We start from the raw sequence: 17,806 nt of genomic DNA on the forward strand, positions 1-17,806 counted from the left end.
ACTATTCACAGTGATTATCTCTAAATCCCTCTCAAATAACTTTGTATATATCAATAAATGTCTTTTATCTATCATATTAAAGCTTGTGCAGATGTTGAGATATCAAGATTTGAATATTATAGTGAATAATATAAATAAAGCAAATACTGTATTGACACTAGATTGTAAGACAAGAAAATCTGATACTCTGATATCAGTAGATTTATTATTATTCTTATTCTTCTTCTTATTCTTTCTCTTTTTTTTAGTATTCTTAGTATTATCAGTGCTTTTATTATTTTTATTCTTCTTTCTTCATTACTCAGATACTTTGTCAGAGTTCAGATAATAATAATTAATCTTTATATACTCTGAAATCTTACAGTATCTGTATTATAAGATTATAATAATAATTGTAATATTATCATTATTATCATTGATAACTGTGTTGATCTTTGAAGCTTTGAGATATTCAGAATCCTCTGACTTACTCATTCAGTAAGCAATTTATTTTGTGAGATTATTAATATTTAGATTGATAATCAGACTCTGACTCATTTTATAGAATATATCAAAACATAATTTGATATAGATTCTTTAATAATTTTGAAGATTAATAATAAAGAAATTATAAAAATAGTTCTCACTACAGTTCTTCATTAATTGTTATATATAAGCAGATAGATAGTGATATCAATATATATACATCAGATAATCACCATTCTTGACATATAAATGAATAAATTCTTTGAGAATATTAATTCTTTTCTCTTCTAGAGATATTGTATATACTGTGTTTATCTTATACTATAGAGTCATCACATTATCAGATTGAATAGATTTTATAGTCAAACAGACAGAATCTATTAGAGATTGTAATATATAACAGAAGAGTAGTTTTGAATATATCATTCAATATCATTGCTCAAATATTAATAAATCTTTAGATGATTTTTATTGATTCTTATTGAAAATATCTGCATCATCAATTATCTCTATATTTAAGAAAAATACCATCTTCTATATCTGATAATTGATGCTATCAAATATAATAATGAACTTTGTATTTAATAAGATCTGTACTTTCTTCTGATATTCATAAATCAGTATATTTGAATCTTCTTCTGATATAGAGTTCAGAGAAGATGAAGATGAAGAAAAAGATGATAAAAAAAATGATGATATATATACTGATTAGACTGGCCATGTGACCATGCATGGGACTGGGACCAAATTTTTCCTCAGTCCCATTATTAGATATCTTAGTCCTGGTCCCATATAGTGTTTAGCAAATTAGTCACTTTACACTGTTTATATTATAAATCTAGTCCCAGATCATGTTTTACTAATAAATTAGTGATTCTGATCCCATTTGATCTCATTTTACAAAATGGAACCAAATGGGACCATGATTTACCCTATATAGATTGGCAGTGATAGATAGATTGGCAGTGGTAGATAGGTTGGCAGTGGTAGGTAGATTGACAGTGATAGATTAGCAGCAATAGATTAGCAGCGATAGATTAGCAGTGATAGATAGATTGGCAGTGGTAGGTAGATTGGCAGTGGTAGATAGATTGACAGCAGTGGGTAGATTAGCAGCAGTGAGTAGATTGGCAGCAGCACTAAGCAAGATAGAGGTAATATCTCCACCAATCATATCATCAGATTGATATATTATATAATCATCAGAATGGGACCAAACTTGAGTCAAAATCATGATCAGTCCCAGATCATGTTCTGATTTTGATAGTCAGTCACTTTACATGAAATATCAAGATTTTTTAGTTCCATTTCACTCATGTTTTGATAATTCTAGTCACTTTACACTTCCATTCTGGTTCTGATCCCACTAAAATCATGTCAAGAAATGGACTGAGATCAAATCAAATCAAATCAAATGTGTAATTCATGGTCCTGGCGGCCAGTCTATGTATAACAACTGAGCTTATCAACTGAATTTTTTGATTTAGAGTGATGTAGTAATATAAAGTTATAAGTAGATAAAACTTTCATTTATTTAGTCTGATATCTATTCAATTTCTTAGTTATTAAAAGTACTATAGATTGATATAATTAAATCAGACTTGAATTAAATACTAACTTCTTTTCAGATAGTATCTTCAATTTTTAAATACTGCTATAATAGTCAATAGATTGACTGTGTGATTATGTATAAAACTGAAATCAAATTTTTCCTTAGTCTCATTATTAGATATCTTAGTTCTGATCCCATATAGTGTTTAGTAAATTAGTCATTTTACACTGTTTATATTAAAAATCTAGTCTCAGATTATATTTTACTAATAAATTAATGATTCTAATCTCATTTGATCTCATTTTACAAAATGAAATCAAATGAAATCATGATTTACTCTATATAGATTGACAGCAGTGATAGATTAGCAGTGGTAGATAGATTGGCAGCAGTAGATAGATTGGCAGCAGTAGATAGATTGACAGTGATAGATTAACAGTGATAGATTAGCAGTAGTAGATAGATTAACAGTGATAGATAGATTGACAGCAGTAGATAGATTGACAGCGATAGATTAGCAGCAATAGATTAGCAGTGATAGATTAGCAGCAATAGATTAGCAGTGGTAGATAGATTGACAGTGATAGATAGAGAATCTAATAGCAAGCCATCAGAGTATTGAGTACTAAGCAAGATAGAGATAATATCTTCACCAATCACATCATCAGATTGATGTATTATATAATCATCAGAATGAAATCAAACTTGAATCAAAATCATGATCAGTCTCAGATTATATTCTTGTTTTTGATAGTCAATTATTTTATATAAAATATCAAGATTTATTAGTTCTATTTCACTCATGTTTTGATAATTCTAGTCACTTTACACTTTCATTCTGATTCTGATCTCACTAAAATAATGTCAAGAAATGAACTAAAATCAAATCAAATCAAATCAAATGTGAAATTCATAGTCCCACTGATCAGTCTAATAGTCAATGTAATAGATATATCATCAATTAAACAGATGTTGCTGATGTTGCAGATTAAACTGTTCATATTATCTATACAGTTTATACAATTCATTTCAATAACACTATCTACAGATTTGACACTATTCTGATAACAGTTTATAAATCAATTAAGAAAAGAAAGAGAAAGAAGATCAGAAGAAGAGATTGTATAAGAAGGTTCTTATAAAGAAAAAATTGAAATGAAAGAATATCAGAGATTGTACTGCAGTGAAGTGTGAAGTGAAAGAATATTAGAAATTATATAAAGAAATTATTAGAGACTATATGAGTGCAGAGCAGAGTTGTAGAAAGAGGGGTATTTTATAGATATATAAGAGCACATGAGAGAGTAAGCAGATAATAGAGAGTTGATTGCATAAGTTAACTACTAACAGATGCTAATCTGTTATATTATGTGAGAATTTATAGATGTTTAGACTGATTATATAATCATGCATGAGACTGAGATCAAATTTTTTCTTAGTCTCATTATTAGATATCTTAGTTCTGATTCTATATAGTGTTTAGTAAATTAATCACTTTACACTGTTTATATTAAAAATCTAGTCTCAGATTATATTTTACTAATAAATTAGTAGACTGGCTGTGTGACCATGCATGGGACTGGGATCAAATTTTTCCTCAGTTCCATTATTAGATATCTTAGTCCTGGTCCCATATAGTGTTTAGCAAATTAGTCACTTTACACTGTTTATATTATAAATCTAGTCTCAGATCATGTTTTACTAATAAATTAGTGATTCTGGTCTCATTTGGTCTCATTTTACAAAATGGGACCAAATGGGACCATGATTTACCCTATATAGATTGGCAGTGATATAGATTGGCAGCGATAGATAGGTTGGCAGCGGTAGGTAGGTTGGCAGCGGTAGGTAGGTTGGCAGCGATAGATTAGCAGCGATAGATTAGCAGCGATAGATTAGCAGCGATAGATAGGTTGGCAGCAGTAGGTAGATTGGCAGCAGTAGATTAGCAGCGATAGATTAGCAGCGATAGATTAGCAGTGATAGATTAGCAGCGATAGATAGGTTGGCAGCGGTAGGTAGGTTGGCAGCGGTAGGTAGGTTGGCAGCGATAGATTAGCAGCGATAGATTAGCAGCGATAGATTAGCAGTGATAGATTAGCAGCGATAGATAGGTTGGCAGCAGTAGATAGGTTGGCAGCGGTAGGTAGGTTGGCAGCAGTAGGTAGGTTGGCAGCGGTAGGTAGGTTGGCAGCGGTAGGTAGGTTGGCAGCGGTAGGTAGGTTGGCAGCAGTAGGTAGGTTGGCAGCGGTAGGTAGGTTGGCAGTGGTAGGTAGGTTGGCAGCAGCGGGTAGATTAGCAGCAGCACTAAGCAAGATAGGGGTAATATCTCCACCAATCATATCATCAGATTGATGTATTATATAATCATCAGAATGGGACCAAACTTGAGTCAAAATCATGATCAGTCCCAGATCATGTTCTTACTTTTGATAGTCAGTCACTTTACATGGAATATCAAGATTTTTTAGTCCCATTTCACTCATGTTTTGATAATTCTAGTCATTTTACACTCCCATTCTGGTCCTGGTCCCACTAAAATCATGCCAAGAAATGGACTGGGACCAAATCAAACCAAACCAAATGTGTAATTCATGGTCCCAGCGGCCAGTCTAATACTGATATCAATCACTCACAGAGTGCAATGAGATCTGCTGCTGTTATGATCACTATACTATTAGAATTTAATATAGATATTAGTATAGAACTGAGTATACCATTCTTGAATTTCTCACATTCTGACATCTTATCAGTATCTTATACTGAGTCAGAGATTGTTATATCTTTCTCTATTATTATATATTCAGTTTGATCATTCTCTGCTTCTGAGATGAATTTTTACTCAGTAACAGAGAAAAAGAATTGAAGAACTCTTGATTGCAAATATAATATCTTCTTACATTCTGATATAAAAATTGCAGATAATCAAAAATCACTCATAATCAATCTGATTTAGAAAAATTCTGAATAAAAATAAATAAATAAGTTTTTAATCTCTTCAAGATAGTAATGAAATCTCTGCAGCAGTCTCAACAGTAATTCTGTCAATTACACCACTTTTATAGATAAAAAGCTCTCTTTTCAGAGAAATAATGTCTAACTCATTCAATATAACATCAGTTGCAGTGTATTCTAATCAAAATATATTGTTTTTCTTAAAAAACTGCTATCTGAGTTATAATCTGTGAGATGGTTGATCTTGTTATTGTTGTGGTTGCTAGCTAATTATATAGAGGTAATCATGTGCAGTGGAGGGCCATCTGGGCAACTAGTGCCCAACACAACATATATATTGTAGGAGGATAATGTTGATTGTGTGATTGTTAACTATCTAAGCGAGAGCAACACAATATGTTAGGTGGCACGTGCCTGGGGTAGCTGTAGTAATGCCTAACACCCCCCCTTGCTACAGTGTGGCCACAAAGGGCAGCAGAGCCCCCCCTTCGCTCAAATTCTTCAAAAACACAATAATAATTAATTACAAAATTTGGACCCTGATTTCTCTATTAGAAATAGATGCCTGTATAGCAATAACCATAAAAACAGAAAAACACAAGCAAAATCCACCAATCTGCTGTATTACCATTACCATCAACTATCATCAAAAACATACTTTGCCTCAACTAGAAGCTCCATCCTTAACTAGAGAATATCAACAGCTGACTATCTCAACTAGAGGTTGTAGACAATATACTGCTTCAACTAGAAGTGATTCTTAACTAGAGAATATCAATAGTGACTATCTCAACTAGAGATTGTAGATGATATACTGCTCCAACTAGAAGTGATTCTCAACTAGAGAATATCAACAGTGACTATCTCAACTAGAGATATTAGAAGATCTGTTCTTCTATAATATTCACTGACTCCACAGTGAAGGCTTTTTATAGATTCTTTGACTTCTTTTCTGAATATTTATCCCAACAGTGAATCTTATTATGACTCTTTCAATTACAGTAGTTGCACTTCTTGATGTTCTTATTCTTGATATTCTTATCATTCTTCAGATAGTCTGTAGCAGCATTGGTATTCTTGTCATCTAATAACAGACAGAGTAATATATCTTTGCAAAGTTCAAGAAAGTTGTCTTCAAATGATCTGATATTATCATTCTTTGCTGCATGATTCATACAATTCTTGATAAATGATGACCAACCCTTGATGAGACCATTGAGAAGTTTATCAAAGAGAATGAAGTTGGGAACCTCATATTCAAGGCAGATATATTCAATATGAATTGCTAGAAGGTGTTCTATGAAGAAGCAACTAGATCCTCTATAGATGGCAGCTATGATATTATTGAATTCTTTGAATAGATGAGCTCTGCAGATCTCTATTCTTTCTGAAAAAGATACCTCTATAATCTTTTATAGAGCAGAAGAATCTAGAAAATCTTGGGGTATAGTAAAAAGAGATTTGACTTCAACAGAAACTGAAGACTATATTAAATTGTATAGTCAGAAGTTGTGTTCCTCTCAGTATCATTTCATATCCTTGCTGACATTTTCCAGAGGTTTGATGATGAGGATATCCTCTGTACAGAATTGCTTGATGGCAAGCAGAATCTCTTCCTTCCAAATCAGATAATCAGATACTGATTTGAGAAGATCTGGTTTTTGAAGATATTTGACTCATTCACAGAATTCTTGAAGAACTCTGCTCAAGGCAGAGGTATCATCTTGATCATACAGATGAGCAGCAAGGTCAGAGCTTAGTTCATTGTCATCATGGGCAGCAGTAGCAGCAGCAGGAGTGTCAGCAGCAGAAGTGCTAGCAGCAGAAGTGCTAGCAGCTCTTATCTGATATAGTTCATCATCTAACTGAGCAATACAATGCCTCAGTATTGCAGCTTCATCTTGTTGATCTGCCATCTCTTCACATTCTGAGGCTTGATATCATGGTCTTCATGTGGTTATTGGTGTTGGAAAGGTTCCAGGGGTTATCTGGTTCTCTGATGTTTCTTCACAGTTGATTGATCTCATGCTGACTGGCATTTGATTATCAAGTATAAGAGTATCAAAAGGAATAGAATAAGAGGTTCTTTAACAAAAGAAGAAGTTATTATTGCAAGTTATCACTTCGTAGAAGTGCAAGGGCTTCATAACCTGTAGGAGAATAATGTTGGTTGTGTGATTGTTAACTATCTAAGTGAGAGCAACACAATATGTTAGGTGGCACGTGCCTGGGGTAGCCGTAGTAATGCCTAACATATATCAATGTCACGTGAACGCGCGAATCTCTGCGAAGTTAACTACGTGAGGCCATTTACCACGACGCGGGGCAATCTGTCATCACGCGTCAGTTGCCCAACTGATTTCGAAGCGCCTCTGAGTCGCTGACTCCAGTGCCTGGCGCTTAGTCATACTTCATCGCCCCCGAAACTGCGATCCCAGCCTCCTGTGCTCTTCCCAGTACCTGGTCATCTCCAGAGCATAAAAGCTTAGATGGCCTAATGTCACCTCTTCGGCGGCTGACGTCGCGGCGTACTATGTTCTCCTTCGCTAAAAAGTCGCCCTGGCAGTTACCTCCCAACTTGGGGCCTCCAATTCCTCAGCAGGAACCTGTTGATGAGGAGGTTTGTCCTGAGTACAATTGGGCGACTTTCTACCCTGCAAATGCCGGGGAAATACTGGCCGAGAAATTTCAACTACTTGTCAAAATCGGCTGGGGATCACAATCAACCGTGTGGCTCGCACGAGACATTTCAAGGTACCTACCCACATTGGTAGCCGCGCTGCCTGCTTTACGTCAACTACCAAGAAACTGACCTGGTGCTTATTAAGACTCAAATGGCAATCTGAACAAACAGTGGCCCTAAAAATAATCAACAGTAATAATGCCGACAATGCTCGGCATGAGAAGGAGATTGAACGCCACATCATACAGCAAAATTCAGAGCATCGTGGCCGCGTGATTCTAAGGACACACCTGGATGATTTTGAAGTAACCGGTCCGGAAGGGAAGCACATGTGCCTTGTGTATGAACCGATGAGGGAGCCTCTCTGGATCTTACAGAGGCGTTTCGTTGACCGCAAGCTTCCTTTGCCCATTGCGAAGGCCTACATCTACTTCCTCCTTGTTGGCCTTGATTATCTTCACTCAGAGTGCAAAGTCATTCATACAGGTGAGTGCTTGTCGCCATTCTTCTGTGCCTATTCTAGAATGTAAAGAACTTACCTACCCGTCAGATCTAAAGCTAGGGAATATCCTCATGAGTTTTGAAAATGGAAACATTCTTACCGACTTCATTAAACGACAACAACCGATGCAATGCAAGGTTGATAGTGAGAGTGGTCGGACTATCTACCGCTGCCATAACGACCTCGGCGCTCTTGATGTGAGAGATATCAAAAATATGGTTCCTAAAATAGTCGATTTCGGGCTTGCAGCAAAACTCGACAAGCCCTCTACTCGAAACGGAGTGGTAGGAGAGCAGCTTGGCATATACCCTATCCAGCCGGACTATTACCGTGCTCCAGAGGTAATCCTTGGCTGCGGTTGGGACTTTAAGGCAGATATTTGGAACTTTGGTGTGCTGGTAAGACCCCTGTAACTGCTTTCTGGAGGTGAAAGTACAAAACAACGGGGTTTTTTATTTCCCCCTTTTGGTTACACTCACTCGCGTGGGCTTAATGCTAATAATCCTGTTCGGCAAGTTGTGGAATATCCTTGGGAGCATGGAGTTGTTCCAGCAGGTACATGGTACAAAAGGCCAATACGACGCAAAGTCACACCTCGCGGAAATGATTGCCCTACTCGGTCCCCCCCCCAATGTGTTACTCGCGAAATCAAAGGCCTTGTCAGAGCACAACTGGCCCGAGCCCGTCATGAACGACGCTGGCAAACTCTGCAACAATGCTCAAGAATTCTTCTACGGCCCTTTCTTTAATGCAGAAGGTGGGTTGACAACTATCTTGTACGTCAATACCTGGCATACTGATTGCATTAAAGATGAATTCCGCCATAGTAAATTGATCCCTTCCCGAAGCTTAGAGGACACAATCCCATTTCTTGAAGAGAAGGATCGACAGGCATTTTTATCTTTTGTTCGACAGATGCTCACCTGGCTTCCGGAGAAGAGGAAGACGGCTCGTGAACTGATGGATCATCCATTCCTCAAACTTAGGAGTTGATCAACTGCCCAGTTTCTTTGGGTAATGAAGCAAATACCCAGTCTCAGACTAGCCTTACGCGGTCTAAGCGCTCGGGTGGGGGTTTTCAAGGAGTTAGCGCAGAGCGCCCTCCAGCTGAAAACGAGCTAGCTGAGCCTCCAAATACAAAGCGCGTAGAATTCGATCCTGAGAATAATTTCAGGGCATGTTGCAGCCTCTCGGCAACAACATGCAACACCCGTGGTTTGAGTTGGCGCCTCAGTGCTGAAAGGGCCAACAAAATATGCAGGTGACTCCCGAAGCAATCTTGGAGGCCACCGTCAGTGGATGTTCTCACCTTCTCGGAAGCTTGCTCAGGGACTCAATTTGATTTCAAAACAACCTAACAGCATCCAGTGATAATAGTAGCGCGTCTCGCACCCATCCCTCATGGGGAAACTTATCGACTGAATTGACGCTCAGGAAGAAAGCAATAGATACCCTCAGTGGCAGCTTCTGTTACCCAAACCCACTGTAGCCGCCCACTCCTTCCGCGGGGATTCGGTGTAACAGGGCATCCTTTGAGAAATATGGCACACAGCACTCAGTGGTTGTTAAACACCGACCATGCCACAGGCAATATCCAATAAATTGACATGTCAAGGTTAGAGCGCAAGCAATAAACAAGACAGGGAATCAGTTCAATATCCTATCATGTCATCAGGCGCCGACACATCATTGCTGCGGACCCCAGCGCAATGGGGGAGGCAGTTGACATGTTCGCAGAAGCAAGAATAGGCGATCACGTTGCGAAATCGAATCCAATGGCTCTACAATATTCGAAGTCATGCCAAGCGGAGCGGAAGGGTAGGTCGAAACCGACTGCGCTTTGGTACATGGACCCCGCGCCGATGTTGACGAAGGCGCCAAGCTGGCAGACAAAGTAATCAAACGACAGCTGTCCATGCTAAAGCCAGGGTTGTTATCTATCATTGGTCTGGGGGCTCCCGGGATCGAGTCAACGACGAGGAAGAGTTTTGTTCCGAGTCTTGTTCATTCATCAAGGGCTTCATAACCTGTAAGAGGGTTGAAGCTTGGTTGGTTGTTTATCTATCTAGTGGCGAGCTAATATATGTGTGTGGTCCAACACCTGGATAGTCAATCATTTCTATAGGGTCAGATGACCTACACTAGCGTGGGTCAGCTCAGCCGACATGTAACCTGAAATAGAACCTTTTTTGAGTTTTAAGGTTAAATAAAGTTAGTTAAAACGTCAATCGCGATTCCTGCTAGACGATCCCAGCTGCTGTCTGGATTTGGCCCCGGCCAGCTGGTAAAGTCTGATATGTGGAATGATTTACAAACTAGTATTTCATTTACAAGAGACGTCTAATTTACTGATATGCCGTTCTCTTTGTATCAATTCATCATCTAAACGGCCCTAAACTACTGGTTATTGGGAAAGCATTATAACTTCATGGACAGTTCGATGCGAATGGGCAGAGTTATTTGATAGTGTAACTAGCAGAAAGGCGCGAGGGGAGCTATATCTAACACGCTGTTTTGGTACCATAAATTCCAATCCACAGGACAACAAAGCTGGGTCAAATTGCAAAACAATGGTATATAAAGCCTGGATATTTACACGCATACAGATATCTTCAAACGGAAATCCATACATTAAAGACAGCATATATTAAATTTTTTACAAGAAAAAACCAATGTGATTGTAAGAGGTTTCGCGCTACTTACACCACCACCCTGTAACTCTGCATGTTTGTGTCAGAAATCTGCCCCATTCCATTCTCAAACATTGTTAGTTACTCACCAAGCAGCTTCCATTGTCACTTAGCAGGCGGAATTTCTGCACTTGTGTTCTCAACATCTTCCTCATATTCGCCTTTGTTCCCACTCGCCGTGTGTATATATACATCAGTAGTTCTCACAATGGCTGGAAACCCTGACCGCCCAGCGGCAAGAATAGCATCTCGTCTCATATCATTTTGAGAACTAGGTTGCCTCGAAGCGCTAACTTCAACTTTATAATGGCTTGAGGGATATCTAGTGATATGCTGTTGTTCCGGATCGGAGTGCTGAGTAGTGATGCTACTCGCATGGTGGTCATTGAGGGTGGATCGGCTTTGTCTTCGTAGGGAATGTGAGCCCATTCGAATATGGCGGTTGGCTGAAATGTGGTCGTTCGTGTCAGGGCTGCTAGTCGGCCATTTAGGAGTCCTGAATGTTTTATATATAGATGCAAGGATTACTGTGAGGATTGGGTTTATAGTCGGTAGAGAAGTGGCTAGGACCCCAATTTGAAGTTCGATACTGGAAGGCGAATTCGGGGGTTAGTCCAGTTGCATCTTTCCCTTGGTTATTTGTAAGAGAAATAGTAGCAAGGAGTTTTGGGGCACAATGCAGCAAGGCAGGCAATACCTAGTCCAAAGGGTGTAATCACTTTCACTAATAGCCTGTCAGCTGATGGTTTCCTCCGGAGATAGGGGATGCACATTTGCATTGTATAAACTTACCGCCACGAATCAGAAATTGCGAGCAAATTGGCTCGACGAACGATTTTCGTAATGGCGGCGCTGCATGCTCTGCATCCAATAAATTAGAGTTCCTTAGATATCGAGGGCTGTGGCAACTGAGGCCGAAACAGCAATATAAGGCTTACATGTATGCAAGAGCAACAATTCCAATCAATGCAACTCGGGAATATTTGCTGGAGTTAGAATTGTAATAAAGAGGGAGTGGTAAGGTCGATAAAATAAGATCGATTGCAGCGTTAACGGCTATTGTAGTATTAGCACAGAAAACCATCACAGGATTCTTCGAAGCATACATACAATCGGTGACTAAGCCGATAGTCACGTAGGATTTGAGCGAAAGGCAATGAGAACCAGGTTCCAGGCTGGAGTTCCAGAGGGTAGTAGCTGGTACGCATTGGAAAATAAGTACGCTGACCGTAAGGACCGTGAAGGCCAGGACAAACGCTTTTATAAGACTTAATTAGCATTTCAGAAAAACTCAATAGCTAGTAATATATTCCGATAAATAATGCTTTAGGCCCTAAATACTCACCAATCATTGCTTTAGCTGAATTCCGAATATTGGCTTGGCTTATAGTCCGAAGCATAAAAAAGCAGGCGGATATTTTGACCGCGTTGATTCCAAGAAGTCCAAATATCTCATGGATATATCCTATCTTTGCCAGGTATTCGCGGTCCTCGGAGCTAAGGAATAAAATATAGCATCCCAAGCCACTGTATGATTCTCCTATGAAACAAGCGAGGACGATAATTGAACATATCTAGATAAGGTTGTTAGTGAGTCGACTCAAACAATAGTAGTATGTTGGAGTGAAAGTAGTTCGGAAGTCTCACCGTGGCAAAAAATATGACAAAGTCATCATACCAATAATGCCTCTCGATCTGGCCACGGCAATAACATCGCAAAACAACTACAAGGATGGATAACCCAGTGAGACACCCCGATAGACCCAAAACCAAAGATGCACGACATTCATCCACGGGTGAGTGTTCCGATGAGAAGGGATTTGTCCCAGCACCATATTTGCCCGTGAGTGTTAATAACGACATGATATCTTCATATACCACACCCCCAAAGCAATATTTCCTCGCTGAAAGTGTAAGGCACCATTTTGGTGATTATTTGGAGAAGAAAAATGCAAGGAATTTAATCATTTTCTGGCGTGCTCATGAGAACTCGTGGTTGTTAAAAGCGTTTGTTCCACGCGATCCTACCTGCATCGGAGTGTGCCGAGGTTGGTGGTTCTCCGGGGTCATCCTGCAAAGAAAGAGTGCCACAATTCTTTGTTGCTGTAGATCTCTTTCTATCAGCTAATCAGGTCTCCATTTCCATCCAGTTTAAATCAGAACGCAGGAAAGCGAAAGGGAGAAGTGCGTTCGGGAACAAGAACGAGATCCAACCAGATTTTTTTTACCAGAGCATGGCTGTTTGTCCTTCACTGAATCAACCCGAAGGCACATGTACTGTCCACGTACATGCATTAATGGCGGAATCAATGGAGAGAATCATATCAAGAAATTATTCCAGAATCCACGTGGGATGCAGTAGCGATTACATGCCCCTATTCATTGCTGCAGCTTCGAATCTATTTTCCTGGAGAATACAGAGGGCGCTATCAAAAGAATTGCGCCGCTCAGATTCAATTTATACAACTAAGAAGTGCCACAACATTTTAATGAGTAATTACATTTAGCTTCAAATGACCCCACATTCTATTTATATGAGAATGCCACATATTCTGAATTGATTCCTCTTTTTTCTCAAATATCTCATCTCTAATATTTCATCTGCTGATTCATATGGCATCCAATACTGATATTACCACAAGAACTCTTGTGGTGACTCTTAAATCACTCTATTTTGACAAGTCAAATGCTGAAATCACAGAAATCACTCAGATCTCAAAGAGTCAAATCAACTGTATATATAAATATGCAATTGAATGTGGATTTGATTCTGAACTGTCTCATATTATACTTTGCAATGAATGGCTTTGAGATGCCCTCAAATCTGACTGATCAACTCAGAGAAATAATAGTATTAAGAACACTATTCTTACAAAGATTCAATATGATTGATATGAATGAGAAAAGATATGTACTGATCTTGTCAATGAATTCAGTAATGAAGAAATTGAGATATCTTCTATAACTATATAAAGGATTCTTTACAAAGCAGATCTGTGAAAAACAAAGCCTACACAGAAGCCAGAATTTATCAAGAAGATATAACTAGATCAACTTCAATTCTGTCTGAAGTATAAAGATTGAACCTTGAAGAATTGAAAGAATATTATCTGATTAGATGAAATCTCTGTTATTCTTCTTCATTGATAAGATGAATATAGAATATAATATGCATCTTATGAAATCTATTCTCAAAGCTGTATATATAAATAATGAAAAAGATCATCTGAATTCATATTCTGAGTCTGCTTCTTGTACAATAAGAAGGATTCATTTTATTATTGAGTCAGAGAAACCTTGCAGAAGTGTGTTCAATCTTTTGAGTATATTGAGACTTTAAATACTGAAATGAAATCTATAAAGAGACAAAAATGAGAGCTGTCAAATGATATTCAAAGATTACAGATTGATTGTCAGCAATCAGATCAAAAATCAATATGAAAGTTCAAACAGATCACAGACAAGCTATCTTATAACAAAGATGATGAAATTAATTGATATTGCTATCAAGTTCAAATTCTCTTATCAAAGCTATTTCTCTTTACAAAAGAGTGTCAAATCAATCATTCAAATACTATTGTGCAAGAGAATAAGACCTCTTCATACAATCACTATATCCAACATTATATATACAATATTCATGGAATTCAACAGCTGCTTTGATGTGGGAATTCATCTGATCTCAATGCAATTGAGACAGCTTGACTCTGAATGAAGTGCAGAACAATAAGAAAAGAAGCTTCTATGCTACTGAGTCTCTAACTCAGCAAGCTTCTCACTGGATATAAGGTAAGGTCGGGGCTTATATAGTGTTGCTGAGCTTGTTCACTGAGTCAGGAGGTAGTGCCACTATCACAGGTTAAGATATAATGTCAAGAGGAATATTTAGGATGACTAGTGATAGCTATGGTGGCGGCCTAAGGTAGACAATAAGAATACCTAGTAGGGCTTACAGGGTAGGGCGTATGCTTAAGGTATGCGTCGTGAAGAAGTATACTTAAGGTGAGCTTATAGTTGTACTATGTAACTGAGTATAAGTTGAGGTGCAGTAGAGATAAGAGAGAATGATAAGATTGATCATGATCAAGAAGATAAGCTCCTTGATTCTAAGGGTAATGAGTGTGTTTAAATACATTTGAGTCCTCATACAAATTATCCTGCTCACTCTGCTCACTTGCTCACTTTGCTCACTGATGATCATGGTGAGCACAGTGATCAGAGTGAGCAGTCATGTGACCTCATACTAATCTTGGTTGAGGGTTGTTCTGTTCCTGCATCCCTTCAGTTCTTATCCAATAAGCCCTGGCTTGTGCCGCAGGTTTATAACATTCTAAGAATCATATAGAAGCTGTTAGAGTATAAAAACAGATATGAAAGAATCTGTTACAAGAGAAGATACAGATATAAATTGAGCAGATTTCTGTACTTATTGAAAAGATTATAGAGTTAGAAGATGGCAATGAGTATAGAGAAGAAAGACAGTACAGATAGATGAAGGAATAGAATATTTATCTGATTGACAGATTGACACACAGATTGACAGACAGATTGGTATGCAGATTGACAGATAGATTGACAGACAGATTCCATATTGAATAGCAGCAGAGACAAGGAATAATCAAGAGCTGAGTATTCAGTATAAAATACAGTGTGAATTTCTGCCAAGATTTGTGGTGCTGTACAGCAGCCTATAGTGACAAATATGTCAAATAGATTTTTTTGATGTTTTTCACTGTAATTACTTAATTCCACTATAGACATCTATCAATAGAAATTTATATGAAAGTTTGTCTACAGCAGAAACATCTCATTTTCATTTTGATTAACTAAAAAAAAAAAAAAAAAAAAATTAAAAACATCAACTTCATGGAATATCATCAAAAAAACAAAAAAAGTGAAAACTGAAAACAAAAAGTGAAATCAAAAAGTGAAAACAAAAAGTGAAAACAAAAAGCAAAAACAAAAAGCAAAAATAAAAAGTGAACTAATTTGAGGTATTTCTACATTCTGGCATACCACTTTCTGTCATGATTTGTCACAGATATTGCATCAATTTCATATCTTTCTGTTGAATTGTGATATATTTAGCATGGATGGCATATAGATTGATCACTAACACCTCATCAATTAGTATAATGATTAGTATATTAACTTGTAAAATCCAGTCATTTTTATACTTGTAAATTCATCAACTAAGACTGTCTCTGCAGCCTCTTACAATGTCTGAAGTGCTGTTACTTGAAATCAAATATTATCAAAAATATTATATATAATTTCACAGATAAGACACTGAAAGAGGACTTTACAGATGAAAAGCTCAACAGATTTCTGATAATATCAGATTTGATATAGAGCATTTGCTAAAATAATTAAGTTAGATATTCAGCCATATATATCAAAAAATCTATAAATATATTTATACTTACTACCACTCTTTCAACAGTAACAGTATTTTGAGCTCATATGAATGATATACTGTTTTTCTGAAGAGTGTTTACTCTTTTCTTTTCTGATCTTACTGACTAAATTCTTTGTAGATCTCTTCTCTGCAACACATCTTCTTGCTGTCATTTTTATTCTTATTATTTTTATAACTATTTGATGATTCTAGCTGCCAATTTATTGATTAGCATAATAACTAGTATAAAAATGAAATGTAGCTCACTTATATTAATAGAATTAAAAAAAAATTAAAAATCATGAAAAAAAGAAAAAGAGAGAGGAGTCAGAGAGAGTAGAGAGTATAGAGAAAGAAATGATAGAGTAAGAATAGTATAAGAAGATGAAAAGATTGACAGAAGAGAAAGAAGAGATATTTGACATTTATATATAATTGATGAATAACACAACAACAAAATCACTCAAATAGACAATTCAAGAAAATATAATAATGCATTATATAGAATATAATCATTTATTCTTCAATTCTTTTGATTTTTTTTTTTCATTCATCATCACTACTACTGCCCTCTGCTCTCTGCTCTGAGCTCATTTTTATATCAATCATTATATCAATCAATCACTTCTAGCCTCAGTTTCACCTCTTGTCTCAGATTTTTCAGTCTTTATATCTGCCACAGTTGATTCTCACTTTCAAATCTATTAAAATAATACATTGTGAATCAAAATCTGAAGTCACAGCTGACAAAAAATAAAAAGCAGAAGCAGAACTCTCAGTTAATTCTCATATTCAAAAAGCAATAAAACAATGAACAAAAATAAATAAAGAAGAAGCCACAGTTGAACAGATTAAAAATGTAGATTGTGCAGCTGTCAATTACTATATTCAACAGTTGAAAAAAACTGAGGCATTCAGAAAAGCAAATACTGAAGAACAATAGAAAATAATTGACAATAAAAAATCAGAAATCATGAGTAAAAGATAATTAACAAAATCTTGAAATTTTGTTAATATAGATGTTGATAGAATATAGACTTAGCACAGAGATTACAGCATCAATGCTGAAATAGAGACTGAAAGATGTCTCTAAATTAAGTGAAAAATAAATCCTCTATTCTACTGATTATTATATTAATCATTCTAAGTATCAATCACAGACTCACAGTGTGGAATCATTTGTTAGATTCTGAGAAAACCATGCAAGAAGTGAAATGATGGATGAAAGATGAACAACAATTTGATAAAGAAAATATATCAACTAAGAAAGATTTGCAGACTGCATACAAGAAAGAAATGAAGCTGATGAAAAAAGAAGAAAAACTTTCTATTATTTTATACAATCAATAGATTTGCTTGTGGAAAGATATCAGCAGTTGTCTTTTTAAGAAATTACAACATCATTCTTTCAATAATATTGCCAGCTACTATAGTTTTTTGAAAAAAATTTCAAATCAGAAGCTCTCTGTTTTGAAAATGCTGCTTTGTACAGAACAAATTGAATCAAAATTGACAAAAGAATGATAGAAAAAGCAAATAATCAAGAAATTAAAAAAAACCA

General features: G+C 36.6%; 3 protein-coding genes across 3 annotated transcripts; 2 read left to right on the plus strand and 1 right to left on the minus strand.

The window, feature by feature from the left end:
* Positions 1 to 7,233: 7,233 nt before the first annotated feature.
* Positions 7,234 to 9,350, plus strand: HCBG_01982 (protein kinase; the record flags this gene model as incomplete). The annotated part of the gene is made up of 6 exons (XM_045429031.1): positions 7,234 to 7,314; positions 7,377 to 7,726; positions 7,801 to 8,141; positions 8,206 to 8,555; positions 8,674 to 8,914; positions 8,969 to 9,350. The coding sequence occupies 6 exons, from the start codon at positions 7,234 to 7,236 to the stop codon at positions 9,148 to 9,150; spliced, it is 1,545 nt and encodes a 514-aa protein (XP_045290817.1).
* Positions 9,351 to 9,435: 85 nt separating this feature from the next.
* Positions 9,436 to 10,169, plus strand: HCBG_01983 (uncharacterized protein; the record flags this gene model as incomplete). The annotated part of the gene is made up of 1 exon (XM_045429032.1): positions 9,436 to 10,169. The coding sequence occupies one exon, from the start codon at positions 9,867 to 9,869 to the stop codon at positions 10,053 to 10,055; it is 189 nt and encodes a 62-aa protein (XP_045290818.1).
* A 783-nt stretch (positions 10,170 to 10,952) lies between these two features.
* HCBG_01984 (uncharacterized protein) lies at positions 10,953 to 12,710 on the minus strand (the record flags this gene model as incomplete). Its single annotated transcript, XM_045429033.1, has 6 exons — positions 10,953 to 11,343; positions 11,545 to 11,571; positions 11,786 to 11,903; positions 11,958 to 12,104; positions 12,193 to 12,421; positions 12,495 to 12,710. The coding sequence occupies 6 exons, from the start codon at positions 12,708 to 12,710 to the stop codon at positions 10,953 to 10,955; spliced, it is 1,128 nt and encodes a 375-aa protein (XP_045290819.1).
* Between the last annotated feature and the right edge of the window lie 5,096 nt (positions 12,711 to 17,806).

This window comes from Histoplasma capsulatum (assembly GCF_000150115.1).
Source record: "Histoplasma capsulatum G186AR genomic scaffold supercont2.2, whole genome shotgun sequence".
Classification (NCBI taxonomy): domain Eukaryota; kingdom Fungi; phylum Ascomycota; class Eurotiomycetes; order Onygenales; family Ajellomycetaceae; genus Histoplasma; species Histoplasma capsulatum.